This window comes from Rhamphochromis longiceps, linkage group LG3 (genome assembly GCF_057381845.1).
Source record: "Rhamphochromis longiceps isolate RC_006_pf linkage group LG3, R_longiceps_female_GT1.1, whole genome shotgun sequence".
Lineage (NCBI taxonomy): Eukaryota > Metazoa > Chordata > Actinopteri > Cichliformes > Cichlidae > Rhamphochromis > Rhamphochromis longiceps.
Genome location: NC_140559.1, coordinates 15216774 through 15233591, shown reverse-complemented (window position 1 = coordinate 15233591; position 16818 = coordinate 15216774). Strand labels below are relative to the sequence as shown.

Below are 16818 nucleotides of genomic sequence, written 5' to 3'. Positions count from 1 at the left end.
AAAATATAATTATCATAAACAGTAGAGACTAATTTGTGGACTATTTCAGTTTATTTCTTTCTAAGTAAGCAAGCTTAAATTCAGCTTTCTAAAATTTTACATGTTAAATAAAAGAAATTCAGCTCTTTGCATCACCAGTTTTGAATCTTGTGTATCTTGCTGTTGTTAAATTGTTACAAAACTGAAACTTTGCTGAAGCAGCAGGAACCCTGGCTTCATCTAACACATCAGGACCACCTGCTCCATCACAAACACCACAGAAGAAGAACAACAAGGATTAGATTAAAGGTCAGCCAGCTGTTTTTATTTTGTGTGTTAACAGATAATAACCGATCTAAAAAAGCAGATGGAAAGCTGACAGATTTGAGCTCTGCTGCTCATTTCCATGTGTAGTCCCTGTGCAGGTCACATGACTCTATCCAACAGTCCAGAGAAGAAAGATGAGTAACCTTCCTGTCATGTTCAGGTCGAATCCAATTTACAACTTAAAACACTCATAAATATTGTGTTTTCCATCCGATTGGCTCGAGGCCTTATGACATCCTCCCCACTATGCACTTGAACATATAAAAGTGATGAGCACCTCTTTCACTGAATTTTGAGTGTTTTAAACAACCATGTTACATCTGCGGTGTTCCTGGTCAAACCATAGGAAATGCCCCCCCCCCCCCCCATTGCCTGAACGACCCACTGACGACCCACTGAACTGTATTTGGTGGTGAAAAATGTTTGTTATGCCAATTTAAGAGCCAACCGATCAGTTTTGACTGGAGCACTAAAGTGAAGGGGGGAGGGGGGGGTCCTGATAAGGAAACAGGATGGGTGGAGGGGGCTGCACCACATCTGAACACCAACAACAGGAAACTGGACTTAAAATAGAATCTGCATTTCTGTGTTACAACGCTGAAACAGCCAAACCACAAAATGCAGTAAAAGTTCAAAGGTCAGAGTGACGGAGGTTGAACTCATAGAATAATAATTATTATAATATTTTACATTAAAACCAAATTTACAATTTAAAAAAAGGCAAATTAAATGAGAACAAAAAGCATTACTATGGTCCTGTGATCATGCTGTTTGACTCACAGCACTGGTCACACACAGATCAAACTGATTGATCAGCCATCAGAGGAGTCGGATCAATGGAGCTGCTTCTGTTCCTGATGTCCCGTTTGATCCTGGACCTGAACTCTCCCTGCAGAGGAGACACAAAACAGTCAGACACAATAGCACAAGCCAATAAACAACAAATAAACAAACCTACCATTTTTGTCTGATGAAGTTTCCCTTCCTCCCACTGTCTCTCCAGTTTTCAGAGGGTCTTCTTTCATCTCTGTTTGGTCTTTGTAAACCTGGTCCTCTTCTTTAGGCTGGTCTGAGGGTTTCTTATACACGTGGACCATCACTGATGGACCTGATTCTTCACGTATCCACCTCACCTCAGCATCTTTAGGCAGGTTTTGTGTGGTTATGAAGGGCAGCTGGACAGACTCCGCCCGCATCAAGAACTGCACCTGAGAGACTGAGAGGACAACAAACACAACATGAGCTGTGAATTCATAACTTCATAGATTTATTTTGGCACCAAAATCAGAGCTTCTTCTACTTCTACAGATAAATCAACCTTTGACTCTGAGCAGCACAGTTTTCTTTCTGATTAAGTTTCCCTTCCTCCAGACCAAACACTTGTATTCTCCACTGTCTCTCTCTTTGGGCTGTTCCAGGGTCAGACTGAGGTCTCCAGTTTCCAGCGGTTTTTCATTCATCACAGTTCGGCCTTTGTAAACCTCGTGCTGTTCTTCATGCTGGTCAGAGCCGTTCTTATACACGTTGACATTCAGTGATGGTTCAGGCTCTTTGTGTTTCCACTCCACTTTAGTATCTTCAGGCAGGTTTTCTGTGGTTATGAAGGGCAGCCGGACAGACTCCGCCCCCACCTCAAACTGCACCTGACAGACTAAGAAGACAACAAACACAACATGAGCTGTGAATTCATAACTTCATAGATTTATTTTGGCACCAAAATCAGAGCTTCTTCTATTTCTAATATGACAGCTGTACAGACAAACCCACCTTTGACTTTGAGCAGCACAGTTTTCTTTCTGATGAAGGTTCCCTGCCTCCAGACCAAACACTTGTACTCTCCACTGTCAGCATCTGTGGGGTATTCCAGGGTCAGACTGAGGTCTCCAGTTTCCAGCGGTTCTTTATTCATCACAGTTCGGTCTTTGTAAACTTCGTGCTGTTCTTCATATTGGTTTTCGCCGTTCGTAAACACGTGGGCTTTCTGGAACGGCTCATAACGTTCCCATATCACTTGAATTCCGTCCAACAGGATTTTTGTGGTTTTGAAGGGCAGCGTGACAGATGTTTCCCTATCCTCCACCTCCACCTTCACTGGAATCACTGAAAGAACAACAAATACAGACAGCAGCAGGTTTTCAGAGGTTTAGATAAAGCTGAAGGACAGAAGCACATCAGAGCAGGAGGAACAGTAACATCCCTGTTTTACAGGATGGGGTTTTAAGATATCATGGAAATGCACATTGATTTGGGATTCTCCTTGATGATGGAGAACCATCTCTCCTCCTGATCACCTCGACCCCAAGAAGCTGCTCAGAGTTTTCATCATGTATGAAGAGGACACTATTTACTACTTCCTTCATTTCAGCTGAGTTCCCCTGTGTGAAAGCACGATTTCTTTTAATTCAGCAGCGCTTTGGAACTGAAGCAGGCTGGATGTTGACATGTCTGACTAAAGCTAACAGAGCACAAACCAGAGGACAGCTGAACCTCAGGACTAAACTAAAGAAATCCCAAACTCTGAAACCTCCCAGAGACATTTCCCTGCATTATGAGTTTAACACGATGGATACATGGTGTCTGTTGGTGGTGTTTGTGAAGTTATGTCAAATAAACACTATGGATTTGTGAAAACTGTGTTTATTTTAAATGAAGAGGCTTCAGTATATTTAAGTTAAGCTGTCCTGAGGCTCCAACTGCTCAGCTGATCTTCTTAGTTTAATCCACTCGCACAAGCTGAATATTCTGTGAACCTCAGGTGGGTGATGTTTGCACCTGGCAGTTAATATTTGGATGTTCTGTTTGTCTTTGTGCTTTTCTGTTGTAAAGACTTGTTGGAGTCTTGAAACACTTTCATTTTCATTAAGCAATTCTTTATAAAGCCAAAGTAGTTCTCACTTTAGATCATCTAGAACAAAAGACATTAACTGTTAACTGCCTGAATTAACCATGATATGAAATATGAAACAAGTATTAACAAAACATGTATTAAAGCAAACAAATGTGCTTTTAAATACTTTGTTCATCAGACGTATAAAACAGACTTATTAATCAAGATTCTATATTTATATTGATATCAATTTATATCTATCTATTTATAAACTAAACACTAAGGATGAGTATTACTTTATAAATGATTAATTAAGCACTCACTACCTTACTAATGCTGCAGACATGTTGGATGAAGAAGCACAGACAGACTGAGCCTCCACAGTCGGCCATGTCTCACACACATCAGCACAGAAACCATGAAGATCTCATGTGTCTGAACATCTGAAGCTCTCCACCACATGACTGAGCACAACTCAAGGAGGAACATTTACTGAAGCTGCTGCAACATTTACTGTCAGCACATGTTTCCATGTCAGCTGCTGTTTACCACCACAGAAGAAGAACAGCTTGTCCACATGCAGCCTCTGTGTCAGATCAATGCAGTGAAGCACACACACTGTTTAGTAAAGTCATGTTGTGGAGCTGTTTCACTGATCAATGACTGAGTCTGAAGGAGGTTTTCTGACTTCTGGAACAAACCTGGAAGTTTCTCTTCAGCTCTCTGTATCAGCTGTTTGTAACTCTCAACTCTTTCAGCTTCTGGAACAAGTTTGTGTGAGCCACAGTCAAGGAGCCACCAGAGGACACCTGCTGACCATCGGCATTATGGGTAGTGTAGGAGGAGACACTCACCTGACATGAAATAGTGCCGGAAATAAAATAAAAGACCTCCGGAAATAACAAGAAGAACCAGGAGAGCTATGGCCCAGGATGGAAATGGTTCTGTGATGAAAAGAAAACGAAAGGTTTTCTGACCTGTGTCCACAACATTGACCTCTGACCTGTAAGTACAGCACTTACCTTTGACCTGCAGCATTACTTTCCATCTGAGGATGTCTTTGTCCCTGTAGATGGTGCAGATGTATCGTCCTGTGTCTCTCTCTGTGGGGTTTTTCAGGGTCAGACTGAGGTCTCCAGTTCTCAGTGGATCTTCACTCATCTTCGTTCGGTCTCTATAAACTTCATCCTGAGTCATAAGTTGGCCACTTCGGTTTGAATACTCACGGACCACCATGAGACCGAGGTCAGAGCGAGTCCACTCCACTCTGGTGGCCTCGGGTATGTTAGGTTTTGTTTTGCAGGGCAGGATGACAGAGTCTGACCCTTCCTCCACCTTCACCTCCACCTGCTGATCTATGAGGAAAATGAACCATAATATCAGAAGCAGCAGCAGCCATGCTCATGGTAAAGAGAGAATTGATGTGCTCTGATCTCTGCTACCAGTAAAAATACATGTTAATAATATATAAATATCATGATTCTCTCTCTTTTTGTTTAAAATGGTAACTAAACTGGACACTAAAACGGAGCTCCTGGGCCATCATAGATGGAGGCGGTGCCAAGTTTTGGATCCACAACATTCAAAATTATCTGCCTTTCCTCCAGACGTGCCACAAGTGGCAGCTTGAGGCCATTAAGGGAGCGTCACTAATTTCTCATGTTGGCACTTGTATAACACCCCCTTACCACACTACCTCCACACTCACATTATGAATGCATAACCCTGCTTCCTGTTCAATAAATGAATAAATGAAAGCTACTTGATTGGAAGTGGATTCTTCTGGAATAAAGAACAGCTGGCAGCACTTTATCATCCTGTCATTCATAGCTCCAGAGGTCAAGTTTATCTTCTTAAAATGACATCCTCTGTTACATGTTGTACATCGGTCTCTATTAGGCCTGTGAGCTGCAGGTTTTCCTGCGTATACAGGATGTAAAACCTTCTGAATCAAATCATCCAGATTTAGTAGAAACACCAAAAAATCTACCTGTGAGATTTTGATGTTTGCAGACTGGTTACATCTGGAAAATGTTAATGCCATTTTCCAGTTTTCAACAAAAGAAATTCCTTTTCTATCAACCTTTAGTTTGACATGTGATCTTTGACTTGTGATTATAGAAGGTGTTATTTTTCTTTTGTTTGTTTGTGTTTCTTACCTTTGACATGCAGCTGTACGTCGGTCAGTTTCAGTTCTGCCCTTTCATTTCCGATGGAGCAGGTGTAGTTGCCACTATCAGTCATTTGAGGGTTTCTCAGAGTGAGGCTGAAGTCTGAACTGTCCAGAGCATCAAGCCTCATTGATGTGCGCCCTCTGTAACGCTGGTTTTGCCCTTTCAGATCATCTGTTTCCTCTCGTCGTAGGTGGACAGATTTGGGGTTGAGATCATTGCGAGTCCACAGCACTGTGGGATTTTCCTCAGGTATAAAACCTGAGTACTTGCAAGGCAACAGGACAGATTTTTCCCCCTCATACACCTCCACTACCGGAGCCAGGGCATGCTGGGAAACTGGAAGGAGACACAAGCACACACAACAAAAACACTTATTATGTGTATGCAGTGGATTTTTTCCTTGGGTTGATATAAAGTCGAATATAAAGTGGTTTCAGAAAGTTGCAGAATATGTAACGTCACTCTCAGCCTTGTTTTATGAAAAGCATTCAAACATGTATCCTTCCTCTCCAACAAACACTGACTGAAAGGACATCAAAGATGTTAAAGAAAACTGATGGATGACTGAACAACACTGAGGTGAAAGGAGGAAACCATCTCTTATTTATTTCTACATTTTGGTGAAAATGAACACAGATACAAGCAGATCTGAGCCCTGCAGGGCTAACAACGACACCGCAGTCCATTCATTTTTAACAAATAACCTCACCATGCAACAACATCAAATGAGGCAGAAACACAGTCACACACACACACACACACACACACACACACACACACACACACAAAACAGTTTATTAGCAAATGGACATCCCAGTGTTACAACACATAAAAGTGTCACCACTGACAATGTTACACACAACTGGCGACACAACCAATTTTCATCTGTATCATTGGACACCTTTTCATCTTCTGTTTTTGCCATAGTCGTTAATCTTGTCAAACGTCACTACACTCTGGCAGGTTTGTGGTTCTATCAGTAAGAAACAGACGTCTGGAACACACAGATAGTTCATCTTAAACAGATATGAACTCAGCTGTAACCCTGTGAGCGCGCTGCATGAAGTCCCAGAGGGCGTTATAAGGAATAAAGTCAAGTACAGTCAGTTTACATTCAGTAAACTCATGTTAGACTTTATGTTGTCTAAAAGCACAAACAGTTGTGTCGTTGTGTTTGCATTCAAAGAGCGCTCTTACCGAGTACGAGGAGCAGGAGTGGCAGCAACATCTTCATCTCCAGTTAAAGTCCTGATAACAACAACACGCAGCTGCTGCTGCACTAAAAGTTTGGTCCTCTTAAGTTAAACAGAGGAACACTGATAATTTCCTGCAGATTCTTCAAAATAAAACTCTTTTTTGTTCTTTTTTTTTACTTTCACAATTAAACTCAGAGGAGAAACAACATGTTATTAGAAGCGTTACTCCTTCTAGTAACATGTGTTTGCTGCCCTGAGGAATTAATTTTCTGCTGTCATTTAGAATTTAAATGTAGAAATTAAACTTAAAATTTTACAAAACCGACAGTAGGATTTTAAGCTTTGTCAAAACATTTTCATACATTTACATCGTTTTTTGAGGTTTCCTTCTTCACACCTGCAGCGAGGATGTGCAGCACTGTTTGACTCACTTGTCATATTCCAAAGACATAACTTTGTTTGTTACTTCTTTACTTTTGTAAAAGTAAACAAAAAAAAGAAAGAAAAAGGAAAAAGAAAAGTGAATAACGACAATCTTTATATTTAATTCTAATAAATACATGTATGTATTTTGGATTGCTGCTAAATTTATTAATAATAATAGTGGATTGCATATAGCACTTTTCGAGAACCTCAAAGCGCTGTACAATTCCACTATTCATTCACTCTCACATTCACACACTGGTGGAGGCAGCTACAGTTGTAGCCACAGCTGCCCTGGGGCAGACTGACAGAAACGAGGCTGCCATATCGTGCCATCGGCCCCTCTGGCCAACACCAGTAGGCGGTAGGTGAAGTGTCTTGCCCAAGGACACAACGACCGAAACTGTCCAAGCTGGGGCTCGAACCGGCAACCTTCCGATTACAAGACGAACTGCCAAATCTTGAGCCACGATCGCCCTTATTCTTAAAAACGAAAAAAAATCTCATGTCTAAAGACTTTTAAACAACTGATAGCCAAAAAAAAGTACTGTACCATTAGAAACTGGGAAAATTTTGAAGTACTTGGATGACCAACTGTAAAATATGAATTAAACTAAACAGTGATTGATGACGTGTTGAATGTATAACAGTTGAAACCTAATCTTCAGGTATTAAAGCAACATACTGTGTGAACCTGATCTCTAAAAGTAGCAGAGCCACATCACATCCTGCAGCTCTCATAGACACGTTTATAAATGAGGCACTAAGTGGACTTCTCAGTAGTGACATCAGTGACCATCTTCCAGTTTTTAAAGTCTGTGAAGGTAATTACAAGATTAATATTTTGGACAGAAATAAAGATCACAGACGAGTAAGGACAGAGGAAACAATAAATGCTTTTAAAATGATTAAATAAATCAAAACTGGGTGAAATATATCAGAAACAAGATGTCAGTGTGTATGATGAATTCCTTAGAATATTTACATTATGATATAACACAAACTGCCCAATAAAGCAATATATTAGAAAACATAAATATATAGAGTGTCCATACATAATAAATGCATGTAAAAAGCAAAATGCACCAAACAGAAATGTCTTAAGACAGAAAACTGAAGAAGCTTAAAATGTTTATAAAAGATCCATCCATCCATCCATCTTCATCCGCTTTATCCGGGGCCAGGTCGCGGGGGCAGCAGCCTAAGCAGAGAAGCCCAGACCTCCCTCTCCCACAGCCACGTCCTCCAGCTTATCCGGGGAATACAAAGGCGTTCCCAGGCCAGCCGAGAGATGTAATCTCTCTAGGGTGTCCTGGGTCTGCCCAGGGGCCTCCTCCAGGTGGAATATGCCCGGAACACCAACCCCAGGAGGCGCCCAGGAGGCATCCTTGTCAGATGCCCGAACCACCTCAGCTGGCTCCTTTGAATGTGGAGCAGCAGCTGCTCTACTCTGAGCCCCTCCCGGATGGCCGAACTTCTCACCCTATCTCTAAGGGAGAGGCCAGCCACCCTTCTGAGGAAGCTCATTTCTGCCGCTTGTATCCGCGATCTCGTTCTTTCGGTCACTACCCACAGCTTGTGACCATAGGTGAGGGTAGGGAGGTAGATCGACCGGTAAATTGAAATCGTCGCTTTTACACTCAGCTCCCTTTTCACCACGACAGACCGGTGCAGCGTCCGCATCACTCCCGCCTGCAGCCCCAATCCGTCTGTCAATCTCCGGCTCCCTTCTCCCATCACTCGCGAACAAGACCCCGAGATACTTGAACTCCTCCACTTGGGGCAGGAACTCATCCCCGACCCGGAGTGGGCACTCCACCCTTTTCCGGCTGAGAACCATGGCCTCAGATTTGGAGGTGCTGATCCTCATTCCCGCTGCTTCACACTCGGCTGCGAACTGTTCCAGTGCGAGCTGGAGGCCCTCACCCGATGAAGCCAACAGAACCACATCATCCGCGAAAAGCAGAGATGAGATTCTGAGGTCACCAAAGCGAAAACCCTTCACCACTTGGTTGCGCCTAGAAATCCTGTCCATAAAAATTATCAACAGAATCGGTGACAAAGGGCAGCCCTGGCGGAGCCCATCACCCACCAGGAACGAGTCCGATTTATTCCCAGCAATGCGAACCAAGCTCTTACAACGGTTGTATAGGGATCAAATGGTCTGTAGCAATGGGCCAGACACCCCATACTCCCGCAGCACCTCCCACAGGACACCCCGAGGGACACGGTCAAATGCCTTCTCCAAGTCCACAAAACACATGTAGACTGGTTGGGCAAACTCCCATGCACCCTCAAGTATCCTCGAGAGGATAAAGAGCTGGTCCAGTGTTCCGCGACCGGGACGAAAACCGCATTGTTCCTCCTGTATCCGAGGTTCGACTAGCAGACAAACTCTCCTTTCCAGCACCCTGGCATAGACTTTCCCAGGGAGGCTGAGGAGTGTGATCCCCCTGTAGTTGGAACACACCCTCCGGTCTGCTAGTCCAGGGGTACTGCCCTGATCTCCACGCAACATTGTAGAGGCGTGTCAACCAGGACAGCCCTACAACGTCCAGATCCTTCAGGAACTCGGAGCGGACCTCATCAACACCAGGGGCTCTAAGAAGGCTGGGTACTCTGAACTACCACTCGGCGCATAAGCGCAGATGACAGTCAGGACCCGTTCCCCGACCCTAAGGCGCAGGGAACAAACCCTCTCATCCACCGGGAAAAACCCCAACGTACCGGCAGCAAGCCGAGGGGATATTAGAATACCCACTCCAGCCCGCCGCCTCTCACCAGGGGCAACTCCAGACTGAGACAGAGTCCAGCCCCTCTCCAGGAGACTGGTTCCAGAGCCCAAGCCATGTGTAGAGGTGAGCCTGACTATATCTAGCCGGTACTTCTCAACCTCACGCACCAACTCAGGCTCCTTCCCCACAGATTAAAATAAAATTTGGTATAATGTTCTTTGACCAGTGTTCTGTTGAATTAAATTTTGGAATTCTGCATTTTCTAGGCCACAGATGAAGCCATTATCCAATGATCTAATAAGGAAACAACCATGGGAATTTACATCATAAAATCAAGAGATGCCAGCGGCAGCCCTGAGGACATTGGGATAGTCCTTGAAGGCCAGAGAGTCTTGCAGGATTTGGATAACTATACCCTAGCAGCTGCAATGCTGTTTGGATTAATGTACACTTTGAACCTCACCTACCCACTGGAAAAGTATACTTTCGAGGTATTATAGAAACTGGTTATGGAGCTCAAACGGAACAGCCTTTCAAAGAAGGCCCAGGTTTTCAGGAACAGACTGTACGATTGAACAGTTTTCCAGTTATGATGTGGGAAAAACTTTACAACAACCAAAGTAAAACAAATGACAGTATTAAAATATAAAACAAAGCTTAGACTTGTAGTTAAGTTTATCCAGTCTTTATTATAAGCACCGTGCTCATTCTTAACCAGCCTGCAAGTCCTGCATTTGGTTCCTCTTTCTCCAGTTTCCACACAGTACACTGACAGAAGAACAACACCTGCTGCAAAGACACGAACTGGACCTAGTTGACGTCGACTTGTATGAGCGGCAGCAGACAGCACTCTTCTTTTTGGAAAAAGAGCTGAGGTGGAAGCCGTGGATCATCCTGTGCTCTAATGGGGTGATATGGTCATTAAGATAAGATGGGGCCTGATTATTTACGACCTTGTATGTGATGAGCAGGATTTTGAATTCAATTCTGGATTTAACAGGAAGCCAATGAGGGCCTGTCAGTACTCTTGCTGCAGCATTTTGGATTAACTGAAGACTTTCCTTCATGTAAATATGTAAAAAATTGTGTATGTTTCTGTTCTGTGTCTTGTGTACTGTTTGTTTGTATATGTGTTTTTCTTGCTGCTGTTACACCCAAATTTCCCCCTGTGAGACAATTAAAGGATTTTTCTATTCTATTCTATTCTTTTCAGGGAATTTTTAGGACTTCCTGATAATAATGAATTACAGTCGTCCAGCCTGGAAGTAATAAATGCATGAACTAGTTTTTCAGCATCACTCTGAGACAGGATGTTTCTAATTTTAGAGATGTTGCGCTAATGGAAGAACGCAGTCTTACATATTTGCTTAATATGTGCATTGAAGGACATGTCCTGGTCAAAAATGACTCCAAGGTTCCTCACAGTGTTACCGGAGGCCAAGGTAATGCCATCCAGAGTAAGAATCTGGTTAGATACCATATTTCTAAGATTTTCAGGGCCGAGTAAAATGACCTCAATTTTATCTGAATTAAGAAGCAGAAAGTTAGCGGCCATCCAGGTCTTTATGTCTTTAAGACATTCCTGCAGTTTAACTAATTGGTGTGTGTTATCTGGCTTCATGGACAGATAGAGCTGGGTGTCATCTGCATAGCTGTGAAAATGTATGCTTTTGTCTTCTAATGATGCTGCCTAAGGGAAGCATGTATAATGTAAACAGAATTGGTCCTAGCACTGAACACTGTGGAACTAATTGACCACTGCAGTGCAGTACCTGTAATACCTACAGCATGTTTTAATCACTCTAATAGGATATTATGGTCAACAGTATCAAATGCAGCACTAAGGTCTAGCAGGCTGTTTCTGTGCTGTGATGAGCTCTGAAACCTGAGTGAAAATCTTCAAATAAGCCATTCCTCTGCAGATGATCTGTTAGCTGTTTGACAACTACTCTTTCAAGGATGTTTGATATGAAAGGAAGGTTGGAGATTGGCCTATAATTAGCTAAGACTGCTGGGTCTAGAGATGGCTTTTTGAGTAAAGGTTTAACTACAGCCAGCTTGAAGGCCTGTGGTACATAGCCGATCATTAGAGATAGGTTGATCATATTTAAGATCGAAGAATTAATTAATGGCAGGACTTCTTTGAGCAGTTTTGTGGGAATTTGGTCTAAAAGACACGTTGATGATTTGGAGGAAAGTAATTATTGAAGTTAACTCAGAAAGATCAATTGGAGAAATTGGAGATAATATTACATCTGTGAGATTTCTCACAAAAGAGCTCTGACTTTTTGTCAGCCTGGCTACAGTGCTGAAGAGAAATCTAGGATGGTTCTTATTTTCTTCAATCAATGATGAATAGTGGGATGTTCTGGCTTTGCAGAGGGCTTTCTTATAAAACAACAAACTTTTTCTCCAGGCTAAATGTGTCATGGTCCTGGGTCGTTTGACCCAGCATTTTGTGTTTAATATTATTATCTCATGTCGTACTTAATTCTGGTTTTGGTTTCCTGTGTCCTCCCCTTGTGCTCTCTTCGTGTCCCTGAGTTTGTGTTTGTGAATTTCCTATTTTCCTTTGAAGGTCCCGTGTCATGTTAGCGTATTCTGTTTTACTTCCTTGTCTTGCCTAATTAGGTTCAGCTGTGTTTCCCTCTGGTGTGTCATTCCCTCGTTATCTCATGTGTATTTATAGCGTGTGCCTGCCTATGTTCCTTGTCGCGTTGTCTGTGTAACTCTGCCTTCTCTATTCTTCATCCCATGTTCGTCCTGGGATATTATGGTTTCAGGTTTGTTCTCTAGTTTTCCCAGTTTAGGTTATGTTTTAGTTCTGTACTCGACACCCTCGCTTTTGTTGTTTTCACCTCTCATAACACTTAGAGCCCCGGAGAGCAGCCAGTTGGCTTTTCTACCATTAAAACCCTCCTACCAGCCAAATGGCTTTTAGCTAGGCTTTAGCTTCAGCCAAGTGGAAGCTAAATTGGCTAGTCATTCATATGTAAATTAGGTTGTTACCTGGGAATTCTGGAGGGAGGGGAGTGGGGGGTGTGAATGAGGGGGTGGGGGAGCTGCTAAAAGCTGTGAACTTCCTTTTGTGTTCGTCTTGATGCATTCTCAATCATCCAGGGAAATAAATCTCCAAAAGTCACCAACTTGGAGTGTTTCAGTTTGCCATCTTAGGGAGAAATCAACACACATGGGTGTATGTCCTTTGTTGCTGAGATTTATTGATAAAAACAGTACAAAAAACCAACCATTTGTACACATATTTACAAATAATAATAAAAAGTGAGTGAGTACATTTCAACATTTTCAGCAATCACTCACAGTCCTCAAACAATCCTCACAAGCGCCCCTCCAACAGCCAAACCCATCTGTTCTCTGATTGGATTATTACATTTGTGATTGACATGACATTGACCAATCAGATGAAAGGAAGAAAAATAGGGTCAAAATTCGTACTTGTAACTTGCAGGGTTGTTTTTTTTTTTTGGCTAAGTCCACACACAAATCTTTTTTACACATACAAATCCTGATTTAGTGTAGAAAATATTTATGACCACATTTTGAGCCCATACTTAAAGGGTTAAAGTACGCAGCCTTAACGGTCCACAAGGGCTGTGTACTCAAAGACCCCTAAGGCTGGGAGTGAGAGGCTTGTGAAATGGGACGGTCTAGCCTCCATCGCGCTGCCCAGGTTGCCTAGCAACCATTATACTAACAGCTGGAAACGTTTCATACAGCTTTGTTTGACAGAAATGAAGGAGAACATATCTTGTTCATTTGTTTGTTTCAACATGAGCTTTGTGTGATTAGCTGAGTATCTGAGGCTGAGACCACGGGACTGTAATGGGATGAATGGGATGAATGTGCCTGATCCCATCTGCCGGTGGATCACTGACTTCCTGACGGACAGGAAGCAGCATGTGAGGCTGGGAAAGAATGTCTCGGACTCCTGGACCATCAGCACCGGCTCCCCTCAGGGCTGTGTTCTTTCTCCTCTGCTCTTCTCCCTGTACACCAACTGCTGCACCTCCACCCACCAGTCTGTCAAGCTAATCAAGTTTGCAGATGACACCACCGTTATTGGACTCATCTCGGACGGGGATGAGTCTGCCTACAGGAGGGAGGTTGAACGTCTGGTGTCCTGGTGCAGCCACAACAACCTGGTGCTGAATGCCCAGAAGACAGTGGAGATTATTGTGGACTTCAGGAAGCACACAGCCCCACTCCCCCCATCATCCTGACTGACACCCCCATCACCTCTGTGGACTCATTCCGCTTCCTGGGTACCACCATCACCCAGGACCTGAAGTGGGAGCCCACCATCACCTCCGTCATTAAGAAAGCCCAGCAGAGGATGTACTTCCTGAGGCAGCTGAAGAAATTCAACCTGCCAACACGGACGATGATGCAGTTCTACACTGCAATCATCGAGTCCATCCTCACCTCCTCCATCACCGTGTGGTACGCTGGAGCCACTATCAGGGACAAACAGAGACTGCAGCGTGTTGTGCGCTCTGCTGAGAAGGTGATTGGCTGCAGACTCCCATCTTTGCAGGACCTGTACACCTCCAGGACACTGGGGCGTGCAGCTCGGATCTCAGCTGACCCTTCTCACCCTGGACACAGTCTGTTTGACCTGCTCCCCTCAGGCAGGAGGCTCCGGTCCATTCGCACCAGAACCTCTCGCCATAAGAACAGTTTCTTCCCCTCTGCTGTCGGACACATGAACAATAACCATATGACTGTTCCCACCACTAACACATGACCCTACGCTGTGTCACTGCATCATTCCATGTTTGCACTGATCACCACCTGCACTCATGTATATATCTTTCTACGTAGCACTTATAATTCTTATTCTCATGTATATATCTCATGTATATCTCATGCACATATCTTTCTACTTAGCACTTTTAATTCTTATTCTTACTTTTATTTTTTTTTTCATGTCTATTTAAGCGCAATTTATGACACTATGTTTGCACTGAAGCACCGCAGCAATTTCCTAATGTTGTAAACCTGCTCAACATTTGGCAATAAACCCCTTTCTGATTCTGATTCTGATTCTGATTCTAAAACATGATTGTTGGGCTTCATTTCTGTGCTGAACAGGCATTTTAAGATCAGTTAGTAAATAACAATTAGCTAATGTTGTTCATGAGTTCAAAGTCATCTCACTTTGGTAATGAAAATATAATATGGCCAATATTATAGTTATTATAATAGTCATTATTAGTTATTGCAGCAGTGAACATGAACTCTGTGTCAAACACTGAGCTTCAGTAAAGTTCAAGTTGCAGCTATTTATATGTCTTATCACCTTAAATCTTCACTCAAAGACAAGTATCTTTGACAGTGTATATATAGGTGTATCATATATAAGAGACAAATGTTGTTCCTTCAGTGGACAGTGCAAAAGTTATGAGGCAAAAATTAGAATACAGCAAAAATTAGAATACAATTATCAGTTTATTTTACTGGAACTTTAACCTCCTAAGACCTGAACTCTTCCACAGCATATATTTTTAATTTCTCTTTGATATTTGGGCTGATTGGGACCCAATGAATATAAAAACAAAGAATTACCAAATTTGTTTTACCTGATTTTTCTTTCTAAAAAAATGAGAGCCAAATATCAATCAATCAATCTTTATTTATAAAGCACTTTTCATACAAAGATGTAGCACAAAGTGCTTTACATGGTTAAAAGCAGCCCACCCCACCCTCCAACTCACTCCCCACACTCTCATCAACATAAACATGAGGATATTCATTTAAAATTTCAGTAGCAGTATAATGTATTTTAGTCTAAATAACCCAAAATGTGATGTCCACATATGTGGACGGCAGGTCCTAGGAGGTTAAGATCAGTAAAGCTTTGCTTTATATCACTTTATCTTACACTCAGCGCTGTCATTGCTTCCTTCCTTCAAAACACAGCAGCTCAGAGATCATCCAGATCTGCGTGTCATGTATTTGTAACAACACACAGGCTGTTTGGAAGTCTTTTTGCCTAAAATTTGTGGGAAAGTGGAAAACTCTACAATAGTTTTTATCAACAATCTTTAAAGGTTCTGAAATGAATATGTAAAACATGATATTAACACCAACCGCCCCCAACATGTCCGGCTGGATAACCACTGCTCATCTACCATCACAATGAACACCGGTGTACCACAAGGCTGTGTGATGAGCCCTTTCCTCTACTCCCTCTTCACCCACGACTGCAGACCTGCTGATGGTTCCAACACCATCATTAAGTTTGCAGATGACACCACGGTGATTGGCCTCATCAGTGACAACGATGAGGCCGCCTACAGGGAGGAGGTGGATCGTCTGGCTGAGTGGTGCGACACAAACAACCTGCTGCTTAACACCGAGAAGACCAAGGAGCTCATCGTGGACTACAGGAGGAATGCTGACCCACATCCACCCATCCACATTAAGGGGACGGCTGTGGAGCGTGTGAGCAGCTTCAAGTTCCTGGGAGTCCACATCTCCGAGGATCTCACCTGGACGACCAACTGCTCCAAGCTGGTCAAGAAGGCTCACCAGCGCCTCTTCTTCTTGAGGACTCTGAGGAAGAACCACCTGTCCTCAGACATCCTGGTGAACTTCTATCGCTGCACCATCGAGAGCATCCTGACCAACTGTATAACAGTCTGGTACGGGAACTGCTCTGCCTCGGACCGGAAGGCGTTGCAGAGGGTCGTGAAAACTGCCCAGCGCATCGCCGGAGCACCACTTCCTGCCATAAAAGACATCTACAGGAAGCGGTGTCTGAAAAGGGCTGGGAAAATCATCAGAGACCCCAGTCACCCATCACATGGACTCTTCACCCTCCTGCCCTCTGGGAGGCGCTACAGGAGCCTCCGGACTAAGACCACCAGGTACCGGAACAGCTTCTTCCCCACAGCTGTCAGACTCCTGAACTCTGCCTCCTGACATCTGACCCACGTTAACTCATGGACTGAACATACACACACACACAATGGACAACTGTACCCTCAAACACAATAATAACATGGACTGAACCACCACTCACAACCACTAGCACTTTATATAGCCTCTGTAGAAACTATCTACACCCTCACTTATCTTAACTGCACTACTGTATAGCTCTGTGTAAATAATCATTCTGTACATTCGATAATCTT

General features: G+C 43.2%; 1 protein-coding gene across 2 annotated transcripts; it reads right to left on the bottom strand.

Annotated features, from left to right (window-relative positions):
• Positions 1 to 216: 216 nt before the first annotated feature.
• Positions 217 to 6597, bottom strand: LOC146673085 (butyrophilin-like protein 2). 2 transcript variants are annotated; one of them, XM_085401482.1, is made up of 8 exons: positions 6505 to 6597; positions 5293 to 5643; positions 4156 to 4488; positions 3988 to 4077; positions 2074 to 2406; positions 1625 to 1957; positions 1265 to 1522; positions 220 to 1195 (listed from the first exon to the last, which is right to left on the bottom strand). In XM_085401482.1, exons 1-8 carry the CDS (start codon positions 6539 to 6541, stop codon positions 1140 to 1142), a joined length of 1791 nt encoding a protein of 596 aa, XP_085257608.1. In that variant the 5' UTR covers positions 6542 to 6597; the 3' UTR covers positions 220 to 1139. The 2 variants fall into 2 exon arrangements, with proteins under 2 accessions (XP_085257609.1, XP_085257608.1); XM_085401483.1 differs by lacking the exon at positions 1625 to 1957 and having other exon boundaries at positions 217 to 1195.
• Positions 6598 to 16818: the final 10221 nt, after the last annotated feature.

Bases quoted from the DNA above. Each gene is read 5' to 3' on its own strand.
- LOC146673085 (XM_085401482.1), bottom strand. From the start codon at position 6,541: ATGAAGATGTTGCTGCCACTCCTGCTCCTCGTACTCG. The intron at 4,489-5,292 runs GTAAGAAACACA...TTTTCCTCATAG, and splicing joins CGTACAGCTGCATGTCAAAG to ATCAGCAGGTGGAGGTGAAG. The intron at 1,196-1,264 runs GTAGGTTTGTTT...TCTCCTCTGCAG, and splicing joins AACTTCATCAGACAAAAATG to GGAGAGTTCAGGTCCAGGAT.